Here is a 19,314-nt window from a genome sequence, read left to right on the forward strand (position 1 = left end):
TGATTTGGAAGGATCCAAGATTTCTTAGGTCTCAGAATCACTTAGAGAACTGTTAAAGAATACTGAGTCCCATTAAAGTAAGATAGAGCCTGGGACTTCACATTTTTACCAAATTGCCTAGGTGATTCTGATACTCACTAATGTTTGAGAACCCTGTTTGTAGATGACTAATTTTCCTTGGTGATTCTTAAAGGAAGGTAATCATTTGCTGTTAGCTTTGCCAACTGTCATCTGGAAAATATCCAACAGAGGTATCTTAAATTATTAGACCCTTAGTCATCTCTTTTAACCTTTTTATTAAGAATAATATCTATCCACATTATATGTGATCAGTATCTTATCCCATAAGTCTTGGAAATCTATCTCAAAATAAGACAGAAATTACCCTCTGATCTATTGTCTCAGGAAAACAAATCTTCTTCAACTTTTTTTGTCTTTCTTGATATCTACTTCCTTACTTTGTCTTATTGATTCCTATAACACATGGAAGACTTTTAAGATTTCATATGTATTTAAATCACCATTGTAGATATTTTAGCTGTAAAAAAATAAAATGCATTCCAAAATAAATATGGTTACCTGTTTCCTTTCCCAAGCTCTCAGTCTCATGTCAATAGTTCCCTTTAGGGAAGAAGGGTAGGATGATTTTTTCCCGAATCTGCTTGGTCTTCACCCCATAGATGATTGGATTGAGTGCAGGAGGGATGGCTACGTAGAGGTTGGCAGTCAGTATGTGGAAGGAGTGAGGAATATTGTGACCAAAACGGTGGGTGAGGACAGAGAACATTGCTGGTGTGTAGAATATAAGAATGACACAAACATGGGAACCACACGTGTTGAGGGCTTTCTGGCGGGCATCTTGGGATGGAAGATTAAAGATGGCATGAAGGATGAGAGTGTAGGAGATGCCAATGAGGATCAGGTCTGATGTAACAGTCATTACAGGCACAGCAAATCCATACCAGATGTTGATGGAGATGTCCGCACAGGCAAGCTGGGCTATGCCTATGTGCTCACAGTACGTGTGGGGGATGATGAGTGTTCGGCAAAAAGGTAGTCGTTTTAATAGGAACACACATGGGAAGATGATGCAAAAGCTCCTGCTAACAATAGCCATTACAATTTTAGTAATAATCTGACGGGTAAGAATAGTGGTATATCTTAGGGGGAAGCAAACAGCAACATAGCGATCAAATGCCATGGCTAACAGGATGGCAGAATCCATGGCAAAGCTATAGTGAAGAAAGAACATTTGAGTAAGGCATCCAGAAAAGGTGATTTCCTGAGGACCTAGCCAGAAGACGCTGAATGTTTTGGGTACACATGTATTAGATAGGATGAGATCTGTAACAGCCAGCATGGAGAGGAAAAAGAACATGGGCTGATGAAGGCTGCGTTCCATGGAAATAAGGTAGAGAAGGACACTGTTGCCTGCAAGGGCCACAAGGTAGATAATGAAAAAAGGAATCCCGATCCAGACATGGAACTCCTCCAGCCCTGGGATTCCCAGTAGGATGAAAGGGCCTGAATTGAAGCCGCTCAAGTTGAATGTGGTCATTATGGTCTTGGACTGGATGTGTCTCATAGACTGAAAATAAAAATTTTGTGGCTGATTGTTACGATGATCTACAGACATCCACCTCTGAGTCTTCTTCAATATTATCCCCTCACTTTCAGCTCTGTAAAGGGATAAGCTATCCTTTGCCTCTTCTCTTGACTAAAAATACTTGCCAAACTTTCAGTTACAATTTTAAGTCATAATAGAAGTGGGATCAAAATAATTTTTTCACAGAGACACAAGTCACATAACTCCAGTCATACAATTTTAGTCCTGCCTCCTTACCAGGAACCCAGGAAGGTTTCTAGGAAAATATGTACACAAAACACTATTAGGCAGAGAAACAATGACTAGTTAGGAATTTGCAACAAAGTTCAATGTGAAGTTCCCACCCTAGTGAACTGGAATAATAACTGTAGGGTCCCAAGGGGCTAAACAAAGGCAGGACCAATGTCCAACACCAAAATAGACCATGCAGTCTCTTTTCTTTTTTGCTCTTTCTCTGCAGTGGAGCATCTGCCCTCGTTCTCATCAATATTGTAGCAAAGTTCACCAACATAAAGAGGAGACAAAGAATATTCTTCCCTAGAATCTAAGGTTTAAGTGGTTTACTCTGTCTTCAGATATTACCAAGTTGGAAAAGTTTCCAAGAAAAGGTATTCTCCAATAACTCACTCTGTCACATTGGTCTCAAGGAAAGAATGGAACCCTGCTCTGAACCTTCACAGAAGACATCCCAGCAGAGGGAGCCCAGTCTCCGGGTAGAGTTATGCCACAGCATTCATGCCCCTGTCTAATCTATACAATGACTCATTCTGGTGAGACTTATGAAACAGCGGGGCCTTTCTTCCAAAACTCTTCTGTTTGTGACATGATACACAAATCTTTTCTCCAACTTCAGTATTCACTCATTTTTCTTTCCACCTGGTCTTGAGTAGTTAGCATTCTGTAGTGCTCTATATATGTCTGCTGCTTTCTAGGTTAATAAACTCCACCTGGATGATAACCCCAAATGCCATGACTTTGTAACTCCTATGTTGAAGATTCTGAACTTTTTAATTTTGAAGACAATCCTCTCTCCTTAGCTTTGGAATTAGTTACCCAATGTCTGCCATGTTAGAAATCCCATGCGCATCCAACTCAGCATGTTCAAATCTGTTTCTCCTATAATGTTTTCCAATTTAGCAAATGATAGTATAACACAGTTTCTCAATCTAGAAGCCTTGAAATTATCTTAATCATATCCTCTCACACACAATCATCTTATTCATCTTCCAAACAAGTATCATGTTACAGGTTTGTTCCCTAAGTATCTCTGTATTACATCCACTTATTGCTACCCTTGCATTGGCTGTTCCATCCCATGTGCCGTCATCTGTCAGCAAGACCTCTGCATTCTAACTCAAATGTACCAATTTTCCTTGAGCAATTAAAGGTACATGTGATGTAGAGTCTTTCCCAACTAGAGAGGGGAAAAAAGATGGAAAGACTGTAATTCCAGATAGGAAGAAATAGCAAGTCCGGCAGTCAGCAGCAGTAAATATCTTCGGTACTCAAATCTAAGTGCAGTTCATTTCTTTAAAAGTAGATTCAGTTACAGCAGAGGCTAATGCATAGACAAGACTGAGCTAGGTTTCAGGAGCTAAGATTTCAGTTCCCTATTCACTGCCACAAAATTATGTATAAGCCACCTTGCCTATATCCCACATCCCCTACCATGTGTGTGTGTGTGTGTGTGTGTGTGTGTGCGTGTATGTGTGTGTGTGTATATATATATATATATATATATATATATATATATACACATGTATATATACACATACACATACACATGTGTATATATATATATATATATATATATACACATACACGCACACACACACGCACACACACACACAGATTGGAAACTGGAAGGACAAACTATTACAGAGAAATAATAATTAAACAGGAGGCAAAAAATTCCATGACAAATGCACTAATTCAAATGAAAAATATATAATTCCATTTAATACATTTATTTAAACTATTCTTAGAGTCACTGAAGCAAAGCCCTTTAATCAAGTGGAAAAAGTGACAATGGATATGAATAATCAAGTCACATGAGAAGAAACTCTAATGTTTAATAAATATGTAGAAGATTTTCAGTCTTATAAGTAAGTTCAATATAAAACATGAATGATGAGGTATATTATTTACCATTAATAAAGACTTTAAAAAGATTGATGGTATGAGTGATAACAGCCAATTCTGTGAAGGGTCTGAGGAAATAAGAGCTGTTATAACTCTTTTAGAAGGGTTTACTGTGTAACATTCTTAGATACTAATTTACCAATATGAATCAAAACATAAAGTGCACATATCCATTGTCCCAAAAGTTCCAAATATATGAATGCTTCCACAGATACAGTTATATAAATAAATAAGTGGCCTAACGATATTCACAGCAGCAACATTTATAATACAAAATTTGAGTGAAATTAAAATATCAAAAAATAAAAATTGAAAAGCTGGCACCATTTTAATTTTTAACGTGGGAATAATTTTAACATTTACTGTATATAACTTCTAAAAAGAATGAGGTAAAGCCCTGTGTACAGGAATCAAAAGACACCAAAATACTGCTGGCTTCCTTAGCACACATACTGAAGTTGGAATGATACAGAGAAGATCAGCTGGTAGTATAATTAATGGGTAACAAAACTTCAGAATATTTTTTTAAAAAGTAAAAAATATGTAGCGGCACCTGGGGGCTGAGTTGGTTAAGCATCTGACTATTGATTTCGGCTCAGGTCATGAACCCAGGATCATGGGTTCAAGCTCCACATAGGGCCATAAAGCTCTTTCCTATGTCAAAAGTGAGATGCCTTTAGTCCATGGAATGTGTCACCCCCCAATTTAAACTTCAGCTTTGGGGAATACTCTTGTCTGATTTCTTTTCCACCTACATTTGTTCTTGGAAGTTTTGTTAGCTTGGTCCATTTCTCTCTTTCTCTAGCTAGCTTTCCCTACAGTACACAGCAAGCTTTCCTGAACAATATCCAAATTAGGTAATGTTCCCAGGTACACTCCTGGCACTCCACAGTAGCCATTCAGAGCACTTCCCACACTCTTCTTTTTATTTTACTTAGCTTTCTCACTTAACAAATGGTAAACTTGAAGAGGATAGATATCATGTCTGCTTATTTCACTGTTCTATCCCTAGAACAGTGTCTGCCACAGAATATTCAACAAGTTCTTGTTGAATAAATGAGTGGCAGAGGCCCATTGGACTTGATACTAATGAACTGGATCATCCAAATAGTGTTGTGAACACCCTGTCATTCACCTACCTCTCTCTCAAGTTTATATCCTCAAAGCCTACCGTAATAATATAATGTAGGTCCCTCCACTTAAACTCTGGAAAATTAAAGATCTGGAAAAGCATGAAAACTTGCTTTCCATATTAAATACTTCCATATTTAAACACTTTGGTGAGATGAAGACTCCCACCAAACAAACCTAGGGGATTCACAGTCACCGCACACTACTGAAAGATGGTCTGGAAGGAAGGACGCAGCTGAATGTGGGAAATTAGTAGCACTTTCCTCACCTAGAGGAAAGTTCTAGATACATAAAAAGTTCTAGATACATAAAAAGAGGTCTGTGGCTTTACATTTCCATTCTTGAAACCTCCCTGGTGTTACTAACTATACATTCTCTTTAATCTATTAGTACTCTTTGATCACAGTCTCTTTGATTACAGTTTCCTGAATAGGATTTTGCATTTAGCAAGCATTCTATTCCCACCTTACTTACTGGTCTCTGACTGACTGCTGAGCATTTTTCTCCTCTCTCCTAAGGCTAGGAATATAGGCTATATCTCTATGTTCTCTGTCTCCTCCAGCACCAAACTAAACACAGGACAGGTCCATCAGCAATACCTTGATCATGGAGTATTATAATCCATACCTTGCCTTTATTTCTCTTTTTTATGCTAAGTGTGTCTATGTGAATATCTTTCTTCTGCCCCATTTTAGGGAGAGGAATATCCATGGTTGGTCCATGGGTCACAAAAAGATTCTTTTGAGACCCATTCCAGAAAGCAGCTGTTCAACTCTATTTTGTATTTGTGTCTCTCTGTGGTGTGTAGGGTGGGTGGATTTTGCCCCTATCATCCTAAAAGAACAGGACATTCAGAGCATTCATAAATGCACTCACAAATACAAAGTCATGCTTACACATATAGGATAACCTAATAATCTCTGAGGTGGCATATGGAATTTCAATCTCCATATGTCTGGTCCCAGCCTGAAATGGTCAGTTCTAAATGTATCATGACCACTCATTCTCTTTTATTTATTTATTTTTACATCTGTAGCACTATATTTTTTTAATTCTTTTTTTTAATGTTTATTTTTTGAGACAGAGAGAGACAGAGCATGAACGGAGGAGAGGCAGAGGGAGAGGGAGACACAGAATCTGAAGCAGACTCTAGGCTCTGAGCTGTCAGCACAGAGCCCGACGTGGGGCTCAAACTCATGGACCGTGAAATCATGACCAGAGCTGAAGTTGGACGCTCAACCGACTGAGACACCCAGGCACACCTACATCTGTAACATTATAAATTTGGACCAGAAAAACCTAGAAACATTTGAGGAAAAACAGTGAGAGGGGCTCAGAATTAAGCTCCTAATAGACACCTGTCTATCATACCATTCTCTTAGCATGAGTGTCAGCTTTATAATCTATATGCAGAATTGTAATCTTGTCTATTCCTCTTCCTCAGAGCCCTGTCTTTCCCCACTCCTCCTCTCCTCTTCACCAGCTCCTATTCTCATTGACTTTGCTCCCTGCTATTACTGCCTAATAGTTCTGCTTTCCTCACCACCGGCTTATACCTTGTAGATCCTGGTCCCGGAACTACTTTGCAAAGGCAAGGTGATGATCAGAGAGTGCAGAAACACAGCAGGTAAAAAACAGACCAAAGAACAAAAGAAGCAGTTCCCAGGGCAGTAAGGACAGACGTAAGATCATGCTCACAGTAGGGAAGAACCAATACAGAGCCCAGAGGAGTGGAGTGCAAATGTACGTCTCTTATGTCTCTGGGGATTTGAGACAAGTTAGAACAGAGGCCCTCTGAACCCAGGAGACCTATAAGCCTCAGGTCTGAAGGCCCCAAGTCAGTCTAGGCCATGAGCAAAGGTTCGACCAAATTAACACTTTCCCAGCTTAGGAACTTACACCTTTGTTCATATTAGTGTGGGCTTGGAAATTCTGGAACCCATGATAGCAGCACACCTGAGCCTCATGAGGGTCTTTATCTAGTTTGATCAGTAATTTGATAAAGAATCATATCTACCATGTGTCGGCTCAGTATAAAACTCCTAAGACTTCTGGTGCAAGGACTGTTTCATTTTCTTGTGAATCCCTAGCAGAGAGTATTTCATAGTGGAAAATCCATAAATGTCTGAAATGCATCTACTTCTAGCCTTATATAACAAAACCCTGGAGCTATTTCTCACTGGGACTTCATCTCTCCAGATGTGAAGAGGCCTCTCTTTTTAGATACTTATTTCAATGTTCACTCTTGCTTGGCAATTCTGTCCATCTTCCCTCAGTGAAGAATCATTACTAATTTTGTGTTCAATCCATTTTTAGACTATAGGCTACTAATCTATTTGTCTAGAGCAAACCTCTAACACAAAGCACACACAAATCTGAAAATCATAGCTATCCAGCCAGGGTATGGTCTCAACCTTCCAATAGAACCCTGTGTACAACTGCCCATCAGATCAAGAAGGAAGTTTACTTTCAATGTCTTATGGCTAAAAATCTGGAATTTATCGCTTATTCCACTCATCCCTCCCTTGTGCTGTAACAAAGTACTTTAACTGTTCTAGAAATCAGTTTCTGCATCTATAGTAAGGGAATGATAACTTGGAAATGCTTAATTTAAAGAAGAGCTCTGAGGAATAAGTGGGGAAACAACTATCACCTTTCTGTGGAAAAATTCTTTTTCCATGACTCTCCATAATTTTTCTTTGATTATTTAGAGTTACAAATCCAAGTAGACTCCCTCTAAGCAAATGGATTTCATTCATTAATTAAAACTTATTCATTTCAACTCCTTTATTCAGCAAATGCTTATTGCATGCCTATTACAACCTAAGAGATTGTAAATGATAGGAATGCAATGGTAAACAAGGCAGGCAGGCGTGAACCTGGCCCTTGATGACACATAATGGGGGAATAGATATTAAACAACTAAGTATACAAGCAATCATTTTATTAAAGTTGTGGTAAGTCTTGAAATAAAAAGTACCTTGTGCAGTGAGAATGTATATAAGAGATACTAATCTAATATTATCTGAGGGGATTTGTAGTTGAAGCCTAAATAGGAATTGCCAAACAAAAATAAATAAATAAAGAGAAAACACAGGCAGAAGAGAAAAGGAGAAATCTGATGCATTTGAGAAGCTGAAAGCTGGCAAGTATGGTGATGTACCGTCTTAATATATTAACAGTAATATCAGTATGTCTTGCACAGTCGTTTTATCCAGCTGCCCCAACATACAGAGCTAACTTCACTAAGATTCATTAAGATTCCTTTTTTTTTTAACTGAATATGTAAGGAGGACAGTTGACTTTAGAACAAGTTGAGTTTAGGGTTAACATGACAATGACTGCAATTATATACTATGGAATCTAAACTGAATAGGGAAGAAAGGAAAAGTTAGGGATAATGGCAGAAAGGAAGGGGTTTCTGGTGAAGTTTGAAGGTGTATGAAACATTTATTGAGAACACATGTTATATCACATACTTTCATACCAAAGGGCATAAGAAGATGCTTAGGACTAAGTTTCAGCCTTCAAGGAGCTCATAATGTAGGTGTGGATAGATAAATTAAAGAGCAAATAAGTATGATGGTTTGTAACTGTGGCATGGATAAAGCAGCCCCGTCTGGGTATCTTCTGAGCTGCCTAAGGGCACTACAGACAGCAAAGAAAATGTCAACACACACACACACAGACACACAGAGGATCTTATCTCATTATGCCAATTTTACTCTTTACTTCTTATTCCCAAGTAATTTAAAATGCTCATCTTGATTAAATTTATGGCTTCTCTTTCAGTGAAGATTTTAGGAAATGGGTGTTTTTATCCTGGGACAGTTTCTTAAGAGGAACATAGATGAATCCTACCCAACTCCACTCAATACACACTCTACTCACACCAAGTTGTTGTTGTTGTTTTATTTTTTAAACATTTATTTATTTGTTTTGAGAGAGAGAGAAAAAGGGAAAGAGTAAGGGAGGGGCAGAGAGAGATGGAGAGAGAGAATACCAAGCAGGCTCTGCACTGTCAGCATGGAGCCTGACATGGGGCTCAATCTCATGAACTGTGAAATCATGACCTGAGCTGAAATGAAGTCAGATGCTTAGCTGACTGAGCCACCACGCACCCTGTGCTGTTGTTGTTGTTGTTATTTTTGTTGTTGTTGTTTTGTTTTAAATAATAGGACATTGAGTATGACACACACAAAAAGAACATTGCTTCTGAAATTACTTGCTCAAAGAGTCAGGGATGTGCAAATTAAGCAAAATAAACATAAATGAAGTGTAAATAAATGTAAATTACATGTAAGGCTTTGAGCTTCATACAAGATTGCTCTTTTTATTAAATTCTTCCATTCCTTGCATTGATACTGAGAACAATATTATGCATGATCTTGAAGGCAATGGAATTATTGAAGAGATTCAAGGTACAAAGTGACACTATCATATGAATTGTAAAATGATCACTCTAGCTTTAACAGAGAGAGTGGATTGAATGGAGCTCCTATAAAAAGATGACTTTGAAATAGTCTCAGAGGGACGAATAATAGAAAGGGGCCCAGGTGAGTTCAATGGTCAGGGTAAAGGCTAGAATGTCATGTATATATCTACAGGTATGGCTTATAAGCACCTTCAAATCAAACATTTAACCCAAGTATTGAATTAATTTTGTTGGATGGTGATGTAAGACAAATCAAGGACAAGCCACAGATTTCTGGCTTGGGAACTCATGTTGGGGGTAGTGCCATTCACTGTAAAAGAAGACCAAAAAGGAAGGGCACTTTTCATGAAGGAAGTTAGTGAGCTTCCAGGTCAGTTTTGAAGAAATTAAGTCTGAGGAGTTTGTAAGCCATTCAAGTGAGTAGTACCCAGGAAGCAATTGGACAGAAAATTCTGAATCAGGCAGACCTGGGTTTGGATCCTAAGTCTACTGATTGTCTTTCTGTAATCTTTGTAGGTCTCCATTTCCTCATCTGTGAAATGAATGAACTAAGATTACCCTCTCACAATTATTTTTTATTAAAAAAATATTTTTAATATTTTTATTTTTTTGTTGTTTATTTTTGATAGAGAAACCAAGCAGGGGAAGGGCAAAGAGAGTGGGAGAGACAGAGAATCCCAGGCAGGCTCCACACTGTCAGCACAGAGCCCAATGTGGGGCTCAAAATCACAAATTGTGACTGTTCAGAGCCAATAATGTAAAGCTTTCATATTACATATGATAAGCCTTTTGCCATGTGTTCACAAACACCACGTGATTTGATTTACAACGATTGCATGAGGTGGCTAGACGATATTGTCTTCCTTTTGACAGCTAAAGGAAGGCTCAGAGACATGAAGTGACTTGAACAATATCATATAGCTCATCTTGGACTCTTTTACCAGAGAACTTGGCAGCTGGCATTCTAAAATGAGCCATCTCATGCTGTTGGGGCCTCTGGTTACTGTGGGAGAGACTGCCTCACAGCTTCACCATCTGGGCCCTAGTATGCCTAGGGACCACACCCCTGGGACTAAGTAACAAACCCAGGTTCAACTTTGATGTTCTCCATTTGAATAAACATTTCTTGCCTTTTTCTAGAAAAAAAAAAAAAAAAAAAATCACAAATTGTGAGATCATGACCTGAGCCGAAATCAAGAGTTGGATACTTAATCGACTGATCCATAACTGTTTTTAATTAAATTAATTAATATTTGTAAAATATGAGCCAAAGGTAGTGAAAATTTTCTTGGAGCGTGCAACTGAAGAAAACAGATACAAAAGAAAACAAGCTCCATGTAATTTGAGATGGGTAGGGGAAAAGGTAAAGCAAGTACAGGACACGGGAGGAGGGATTACTCATGTACAGACTCAGGACTGAACTGCAGAGCATCAAGCTTAGTAGTTGTAGTAGACAGACTTGATAGCTACTTAAAGAGGGAACACAGGAGCCTTTGCCTTTAACTCAGGAACTCAGAAGCAAAGGGGTGAGTTGTATACTAGGAAATAAGTAGCCTTCAAATATCTCAAAATTAGCAATAGAAAGAGGTAAACCTTAGTATTAGTGCTCTTCTGTACCAATCATCACCTTCTTCATACAAGTGGTGAGAAAACTGAACCAAGAAAACCCTTGATTTTCTGGAAGTCTAGAAGGTTTTCTTTTTCCTTTTCCCCCACCTGTCCCTACTTTGCACACGGCTGGAACTCTAAAATTTCAAGCTATAGGAGTTACAGCTTTATTTTTATAGCTCCTATGTTATGCAAAATCTCATCTAATTAATTTACCTAACTTTCTCCATCAGTGGCCCTCCCCATTCAGTGTGTCCTCTTCAAAGAAAAGAGGAGAGCAAATTTGTCCTGGATCTGCTTGGTCTTCACTCCATAGACCACAGGATTTAGGGCAGGGGGGATGGCCACATAGAGGTTGGCAAATAGGATGAGCACATTTCGAGGGACACTGTGCCCAAAGCGATGTGCAAGGATGGAGAAGAAGGCAGGTGTGTAAAACATGAGGATGACACTGACATGGGAACCACAGGTGCTGAGGGCCTTTTGGCGGGCACCCTGGGATGAGAGGTGAAAGACAGCATGGAGGATGAAGGTATAGGAAACAGCAATAAAGATCACATCTGAGATGACAGTCATGAGAGGGACAGAAAATCCATACCAGATGTTGATGGAGATGTCAGCAGAGGAAAGCCGAGCAACACCTATGTGCTCACAGTATGTGTGCGGTATGATGCGTGTCCCGCAGAAGGGTAACCGTTTCAGCAGAAAAACATCTGGCAAGATGACAGAGAAGCTCCTCACAACAATGCTCACCATCAGCTTGATGATCACCTGCTGAGTCAGGATGGTGGTGTACCTCAAAGGGAAGCAGATGGCCACATAGCGATCGAACGCCATGGCCAACAGGATGGCTGAGTCCACTACAAAGCTGAAGTGGAGGAAGAACATCTGGGTAAGACAGCCAGAGAAGGTTATTTCCTGGAAGCCCAGCCAGAGGTTACTGAGCAGTTTGGGCACTGTGGCAGTGGACAGGATGAGGTCCGTGGTAGCCAGCATAGCTAGGAAGAAAAACATGGGCTCGTGGAGGCTTTGCTCAGTTGCAATGAGGTAGAGGAGGATGAAGTTTCCCACAATAGCCAAAACATAGATGACACAAAAGGGAATCCCAATCCAGATGTGGAACTTGTCCAGGCCAGGTATTCCCACAAGGAGAAAGGAACTGGGATTGTAGCAGCTCAAATTATGCATGGTCCCTTTAGTCTAGGATCCACTGGCTTCTGAACACTGAGGAGAAATCAGCTATCATAAGGGGCTTTGAAAGACACTTCTGCTCTGCTACTGACCATGGTCGGGGACTGCAGCTGTCACATTCAGTGTTCCTGCTTGAGAAGCACCTCTGTTCCCTGGATGTTGGCACCTGTAGAATTGACTTGTTATTGAGCCTTTTCTTTGCCATTGGCCCCATTCATTTCCTTATACATTTTTAAATAAACCGTAAAGAACAGTTATTTTTCTGGGTCAGCAATATCATATGCTGACTCTTTCTCACTGTAGATTATGTGGGATAGGCAGGGGTTCAAATGGAAAAAAGAAAGCATAGTATATGTATATGAGGAGAAGAAGGCTTGTGTATGTAAGGGAAAGGGAAGGCAGGGGAGAGAGAGAAGCAGGAAATGTTAAAATTATGAAATGGGATGAGCTGTGAGTAATAGGCTTTTGTAGAGCAAATATTATGTTTCCAACAATGGTTTTGATAAAAAATAAACTGAAGAATTTCAATAAAGCAGTAGAAAAATAATGAAAAAAGAAGGAAAAAAGAAAGGACAAGTTCCAGGGCTGTGGGTAGTACAGGAGATTTGTTGCACAGGGATTGAAATATGGTTCCGATTAGGAGGGATGCTTCCTGGGATGTGAAAATAAGAGAATGCATCTACCAGAAAATGCCCAGGGACAGGTAAGCAGCATTCCCCCAACTCAGGCAAAGGGCAGTGAGGATGCCCTAAACCTTGGAGGATCTCTGCTCCCTAACTTAGGAGGGGAGACCACTCTACCCATTAGTGAGTCTGACAGTGCCTCTGTAACAGATACCAGCCAGTGTGATTGGCTTGGGCAAAGTCAAGCAGAGCAGATTCTCACCTCCTAGAGATAAAATTAAGAGCAGTGCTGCCCTAATGTTTTCATTTCTGGTCTACAGGTTCGTGGACCCCATCTATGGGAATTGCTAGCTTTGCACTGAATAGAGTCTGCCTTTGGAGGTGCCTTTTGCATTTTAGTTTTAACTCCATTCTATGATCTAGTTTATAAAGTACTTTTGAAAAGGGTGCCAGTAATGGTGATAAGCAGGGAGTGCAGCCATGGAAAGGCCAGAGCAACTGAGGCCCTCCTTCAACCAGTTTTGGAGAGGTTTAGTTCTTACCCTCTCCAACAAATCTACAAAGCCATTCAGAAAGCTTTGAGGGAAAGGGAGTGGATTTTGTGGGTAAGTCATAACAGTTCTATATTATTGTGTTTGGCAGGAATCTGTAGTTTTGTGACAATAAAGGGGGATTTTGTGACATCTCCGCCAGAACCCCAGTCAAAACTTTACACAGTGAGGTTCTCTCACATAGGGGATGATTTTGTCACTGCCAGAGTCCTTAATTAGCCAAAGTGGACAAAACATCTACGTGGCTGGGAGGAATGTAACCAGTTACCACTGTCCAAAAGCAGCACCCCCACCCTTGCCCCAAACGCGACTCATCCTCCAAGCCCGTAAGAATGTGTGTTTGAAGTTTCATCTGCAGCTCTGATTTAGGTTAAATGCCTGTGGGCACCGAACTTATTCAAATAATGGTAACGACAGAATCTTCATAAAAATCATCCCTAAAAGGACAGCTACCTCATCTCCTGTGGTATGAAAAGTAGATAGACTGAGAATGCCTCAAAATGTCTCTATAATTTAGGCTAGATTGCAACTGAGTCTCTTGAAACACAGACTCACTGCCTCTTGACAAAAAACACACTTCTTCGGGGTCACAGGGGATACATTTAAAGGGGAGAAAAATAAACCACTAATCATTAAAACCACAAAGGAGGTCAACAGAAAATATACAAACCACAGTTTGCTGCTTCAGCCTGAATCTCTCCTGACTTCACTTCTTTTACCCAAAGAGCTCTTCTTTCCTTCTGGATTCTCCGCTGTGTTACTGGTCACGTTAGTCAGTCTGCACAAAAAATCAATCGTTTTCTGCCAGGAGCTGTCTCTTTATGGAATCACTGGTATCAGAAGGACTCCTTCCTCCCAGAGTCCTGTCCTCCAGGGCACAGACCCTACTTGCACACAACACAAGGCTACATTATTTGATAAAGATCAAAGAGCCAGTGTAGCATTTTTCTCTTCCCTAATTGGCTGTAGTTTTCAACTCAACGAATTCTCTTCCGTCTCTTGATTTACAATAGTAGAAAGTATCTGTTTGGAAGGAAAACAAGGAAACAAGTAAAATTTTAACAGAGGAGAGGTGCCATAAAGGGTAAAAACAACCTTTTTATGCATTACCTTATATTCCCAGGAGATAGAACTCAGGTTTATGGGTCCCACCATTGTTTCATCCCCAGACAAGGGAGGAGGTCAAACATATTAACTCCTTTCCCTTGAGATGGAATGTAAGTTGGTGATTTTAGTAGGGGTGGATATTAGATCCCTAGGAGATTCAGTTTAGACAATTTAGACACAGTAAGTTGAGACAGAATTCTCAGAGGCCTAAGAATGTTCCTGTATATGTGGTATTCTTTAATTAGTCTATTTATATAAACTTGCACCAATATTATATAAATACAATTAAAGTTTTCTAGTCTTGATATTGGGATGTAAGACCTTCGACTTTCCCCCCCAAAATTTCTTAGCCATTATTTGCACTATGCGTTGCCAAAAATTTTATAAGCAGTTTCTCAACTTATAAATACATGCGCACACACACACACACACGTGTGCACACACACACTCTTAGAGTTTTTGTTTTAATTACATTGAATCTGTACATTAATACAGAAATACCTGATATGTTTATAATATTGTATCCTTATATTATAAATATGACATATTCCCCTATTAATGTAGTCATTTTTAATTTCACTAATAATGTGTTTAAAAAACTAATTTGAAAAGATATCTGCATGCCCATGTTCATTGAAGCATTATTTACAATAGCCAAGATATGGAAACATTCTAAGTGTCCATTCATGGAGGAATGAAAAAGAAAATGTGGTATAGATGTGGATTATACACATAGATAGATATATAGATATATATGGTGAAATATTATTCAGCCATAAAAAACAGTGACATCTTCTTCCCATTTGTGACAATAGAGATGGAATTTGAGGGCATTATGCTAAGTGAAATATGTCAGACAGAGAAAGACAGATATTATATGACTTATATGTGGAATCTTAAAAAGCAAAACAAACAAAAAACAAGCTCATAAATACAGAGAACAGACTGGTGGTTACCAGAAGAGGGGAGTGAGTGGTGGGCAAAATGGGTGAAGGTAGTCAAAAGGTACAAGCTCCCAGTTATGAAATAAATAAGCCATGGAAAGATAATACACAGTATGAGGACTATAATTGATAATGGTGTATTATGTATTTGCAAGTTGTGAGAGAGCAGATCTTGAAAGTTCTCATCACAACAAAAAAAAAATTTTGTAACTACGTATGGTGACAGATGTTAACTAGACTTATTGTGGTGATCATTTGGTAACATATACAATTTTTTTAAGTTTATTTTGAGAGAGAGAGAGAGAGAGAGAGAGAGTGAACAAGAGTGGGGGAGGGGCAGAGAGAGAGGGAGAAAGAGAATCCCAAGTAGGCTCTGTGCTATCATCACAGAGCCCAACGTGGGGCTCAAACTCATGAAACACAAGGTCATGACCTGAGTCGAAATCAAGAGTTGGAGGCTAGGGGCACCTCGGTGGCCCAGTCGGTTGTCTAACTTCAGCTCAGGTCATGATCTCACAGTTCGTGAGTTTGATCCCCACGTCAGGCTCTGTGCTGACAGCTCAGAGCCTGGACTCTGTTTCAGAATCTGTGTCTCCCTCTCTCTCTCTGCCTCTCCCCCACTTGCACTCTGTGTCCCTTGCTGTCTATCAAAAATGAATAAATGTTAAAACAAATTTTTAAAAAAGGAGTTGGAGGCTTAACCAGCTGAGCCACCCTGGTGCCCGAAAGTATACAAATATTGAATCATTGTGTTGTGCACCTGAAACTAATATAATGTTGTATGTGAGTTATGCCTCAATTAAAAAATACAAATATTCTTTTTTTGTGGGATGCAGAATATTTGTTTTCTATAGCTATTATAAAATATTACCACAAACTCCACAGCTTAAAATGCCAGAATTTGAGGTGCCTGGGTGGCTCAGTTGGTGAAGCATCTGACTTCAGCTCAGGTCATGATCTCACAGCTCATGAGTTCAAGCTCCACGTCAGTCTCTGTGCTGACAGCTCAGAGCCTGGAGCCAGGTTCGGATTCTGTGTCTTCCTCTCTCTGCCCCCCCCCCCCCCCTTTCACATTCTGTCTCTCTCTGTCTCTCAAAAATAAATAAATGTTAAAAAGAAAAAGAAATCTCTGTGATTATATTTGAGCCAGCTAGATGTTCCAGGAAAATCTCCCTAGTTTAAGGTGTACTGATTAGTTTCATCTGATAGTCATCTTAATCCCCCTTTACCATCTAACCTAACATAATCACAGAGGTTTGCAACAGGGATGCCATTTGAGCGGCCATTATTTAGCCATCATTCTGCCTTGTGGTAGGCAGAATAAGTTTCAGAGTTTGTAAATGATGTTTGTCACACTCGCTATTCTTGATTAATTTAATCTCTAGATATACTGTCAATAATAGATGCATTTAAATGTCTCATTTTGTTATGTTCATTTCTCCTTGCTTCTTAATTAGTATTTCACATATTGAGGCTACATTGTAATACACATACATAATGTCTGTATGTATTCACAGATCCTGCTGGTTTTTTAACATGATTCTGAGTGGGAGATTCTCTCTGACTTTTCTCTTTCTTTTTTATTTCCTCCTTGTGCTCATTCTTCCAGTTACCTCAACCTGTTCTCCTAGACACTCTGCCTTGAATGAAAGCTTAGTGTGGTGGCTTCTGATCCTGATCCAGTGATGATTCCATGGTCATCACAGATCTAGTTACTGAGATGGAAGGAAGATCGGTTCAGTTCCTTGGGGGCAGAATGTATCTCTATCTCCTTACATTTCTAGATAAGCCACTTTCCAGAAATGTAATTCTAGGAAGTGGTTTGATACCAGTTTTTTGGTGTGTGTGTGTGTGTGTGTGTGTGTGTGTGTGTGTGTGTGTGTTAAAACCCTATCTCTATCTATCTCTCATTATTCTTGGAACCCTATCTCTCATTATTCTTGGTCTCAAGTAGTGACCTCAGTTTGGGTCTGCTACATGAAAGAACTTGTCAAAATCTTGCAGCAGCTATATTTCTTTCTAGGCTACTACCTTTTTCTAGATCTGGAACTCTGGATATTATGGATTTGTGAATCCCCTGACCCATGATCCTTGTTTTATTTTTTCCTTGATCTACAAAAACGTTGTTAGTATCTAGGTATCACAATCCTGCAACATTTATTTTCCCAGAGACTAAAAACAAACTTCTAATCTATTTTCCCCATTTTTTATTAGTTTAAAGTGAGAAAGTTTCATTTGTACCATTTACTTCTCATAAACACTAAAGACAAAGTACCTGTGTTCATTTTTAAAATGACCGCTATCAATCATCTCAGATCCCCTTCCCCACAAGGATGGTGTCCTTAGATGCTGGGAATGCAGTAGAAAAAGAGTTAAAGTGTCCAGAAAAGTCTTCCCCTGCCTTCCAGCACATCGTATCTGTGATATCACCTGCCAAATTCTCAGCATCCTACTGCTGTTTCCTCAGCCACTGAGGGTCTGCTTACATCTTCTCTGAAAACTACATCAGGTCAACATAAAATGTCAGGGTGTCTTAGTGTCAGAACATGGGACAAATTGGAGGCAGATATTATGTTTCTTCTGAATAGAATGTCATTGAAAGGTCCACAAGCAATGTGACCGCATGTCAAAATAAGTCATTACTCTTTAAGGAAAGTCAGCAAACCAGATATTAGATGTAAAAAATACAAATATAAAGTCTTTACAACAAAGCAGAGGAGAACATTTTTACAGTCTTGAGTAGTTCAAGATGTTTAAAAAAAAACCATTTAGGCCCAAGATGGAGCCACTTGTGTCCAGGGTGCCACATCAGCAAACAGAACTCAGGTAACTTTTGTGTTCCTGTAAGTGTTTCACTTGACCATACACACAGTATATCCACTGAGCCAACCCCCAAACGCCACTCCAACTCTGGGCCTTCTCACCCCACACAAAGTTGACTATGTGACCCCTGCCAGTTGGATATTTTCTATTTGCCTCTCCCTTGTTGTTCATTCTCTATCCTGTAGAAGTTTTCTGCTTTCAACCCAATTTTGCAGTTGTCTGACAGACTATCCACTTCATGAAGTATTAAAAAAGTTCATGTACATACATAAAATGTTTTCTTCAATCATTTCTTCAACAAAGATTTTCTGGAAAGGAACCAGAAATAATAAACTTTTAAAAAATGATAAATCATGCAGGGAATATAGTCAATAATATTGTAATAACTTTGTGTGGTGGCAGAGGATAACTACATTACCATGGTGAACATTGTGTAACATATATAATTGTTGAATCATGGTCCTGTATACCTGAAACTAATATAACATTACATGTCAACTATATTCCAATTAAAAATATTTTAAATGATAAATTAAACTACAAAAAAATTTAAAGTTCTTCTCAACAACAGACAGCAGTAAAAAGACACCATATGTGGGATGCTTGGATGGCACAGTTAGTTAAGTGTCTGACTCTTGATTTTGGTTCAGGTCATGATCTCACAGTTCGTGAGATCGAGCTCCACATTGAGCTCTGCACTGACAGCACAGAGCCTGCTTGGGATTCTCACTTTCCCTCTCTCTCTCTCTCTCTGCCCCTCCCATGCTCTCTCTCTCTCCCTCTCTATCTTAAAATGAATAAGTGAACATTTGAAAAAAAAAAAAGACACCATATGCAAGCCAAAGTCAGAGAGAAAATAGTCCAATATTCACCCAACAAATATTTGACAAAGGACTTGTATCCAGAATCTATACAGAACTCCACAAATCAACAATAAAAAAGACAAAACAATCTAATTTTAAAATGAGCAAATGATTTGAACAGACATGTCATTCTAATTTTAAAATTAGGGAAGGATTTGGAAGTAAAGTTATGAGTGGCCAAGGTGCATATAAAAAAAATTCTTGCCATGATGAGTTCAGGAATATGCACATTAAAATCATCATTGTGATTTTAGCACTAATAGCTAAAATAGCACTAATAGCACTAATAG

The 19,314-nt window shown here is 39.1% G+C and overlaps 2 protein-coding genes across 2 annotated transcripts; both read right to left on the bottom strand.

Annotated features, from left to right (window-relative positions):
• Positions 1-410: 410 nt before the first annotated feature.
• LOC132662423 (olfactory receptor 52H1-like) lies at positions 411-1,585 on the bottom strand. Its single transcript, XM_060607894.3, has one exon. The coding sequence runs from the start codon at positions 1,583-1,585 to the stop codon at positions 611-613; it is 975 nt and encodes a 324-aa protein (XP_060463877.3). The 3' UTR covers positions 411-610.
• Positions 1,586-10,507: 8,922 nt separating this feature from the next.
• On the bottom strand, positions 10,508-14,770 carry LOC132661362 (olfactory receptor 52H1-like). The gene has a single exon (XM_060605827.3). The coding sequence runs from the start codon at positions 12,108-12,110 to the stop codon at positions 11,169-11,171; it is 942 nt and encodes a 313-aa protein (XP_060461810.2). The 5' UTR covers positions 12,111-14,770; the 3' UTR covers positions 10,508-11,168.
• Between the last annotated feature and the right edge of the window lie 4,544 nt (positions 14,771-19,314).

The sequence above is a fragment of the Panthera onca genome, chromosome D1, assembly GCF_046562875.1.
Source record: "Panthera onca isolate mPanOnc1 chromosome D1, mPanOnc1 haplotype 2, whole genome shotgun sequence".
Lineage (NCBI taxonomy): Eukaryota > Metazoa > Chordata > Mammalia > Carnivora > Felidae > Panthera > Panthera onca.

Bases quoted from the DNA above. Each gene is read 5' to 3' on its own strand.
- LOC132661362 (XM_060605827.3), bottom strand. From the start codon at position 12,110: ATGCATAATTTGAGCTGCTACAATCCCAGTTCCTTTCTCCTTGTGGGA.
- LOC132662423 (XM_060607894.3), bottom strand. From the start codon at position 1,585: ATGAGACACATCCAGTCCAAGACCATAATGACCACATTCAACTTGAGC.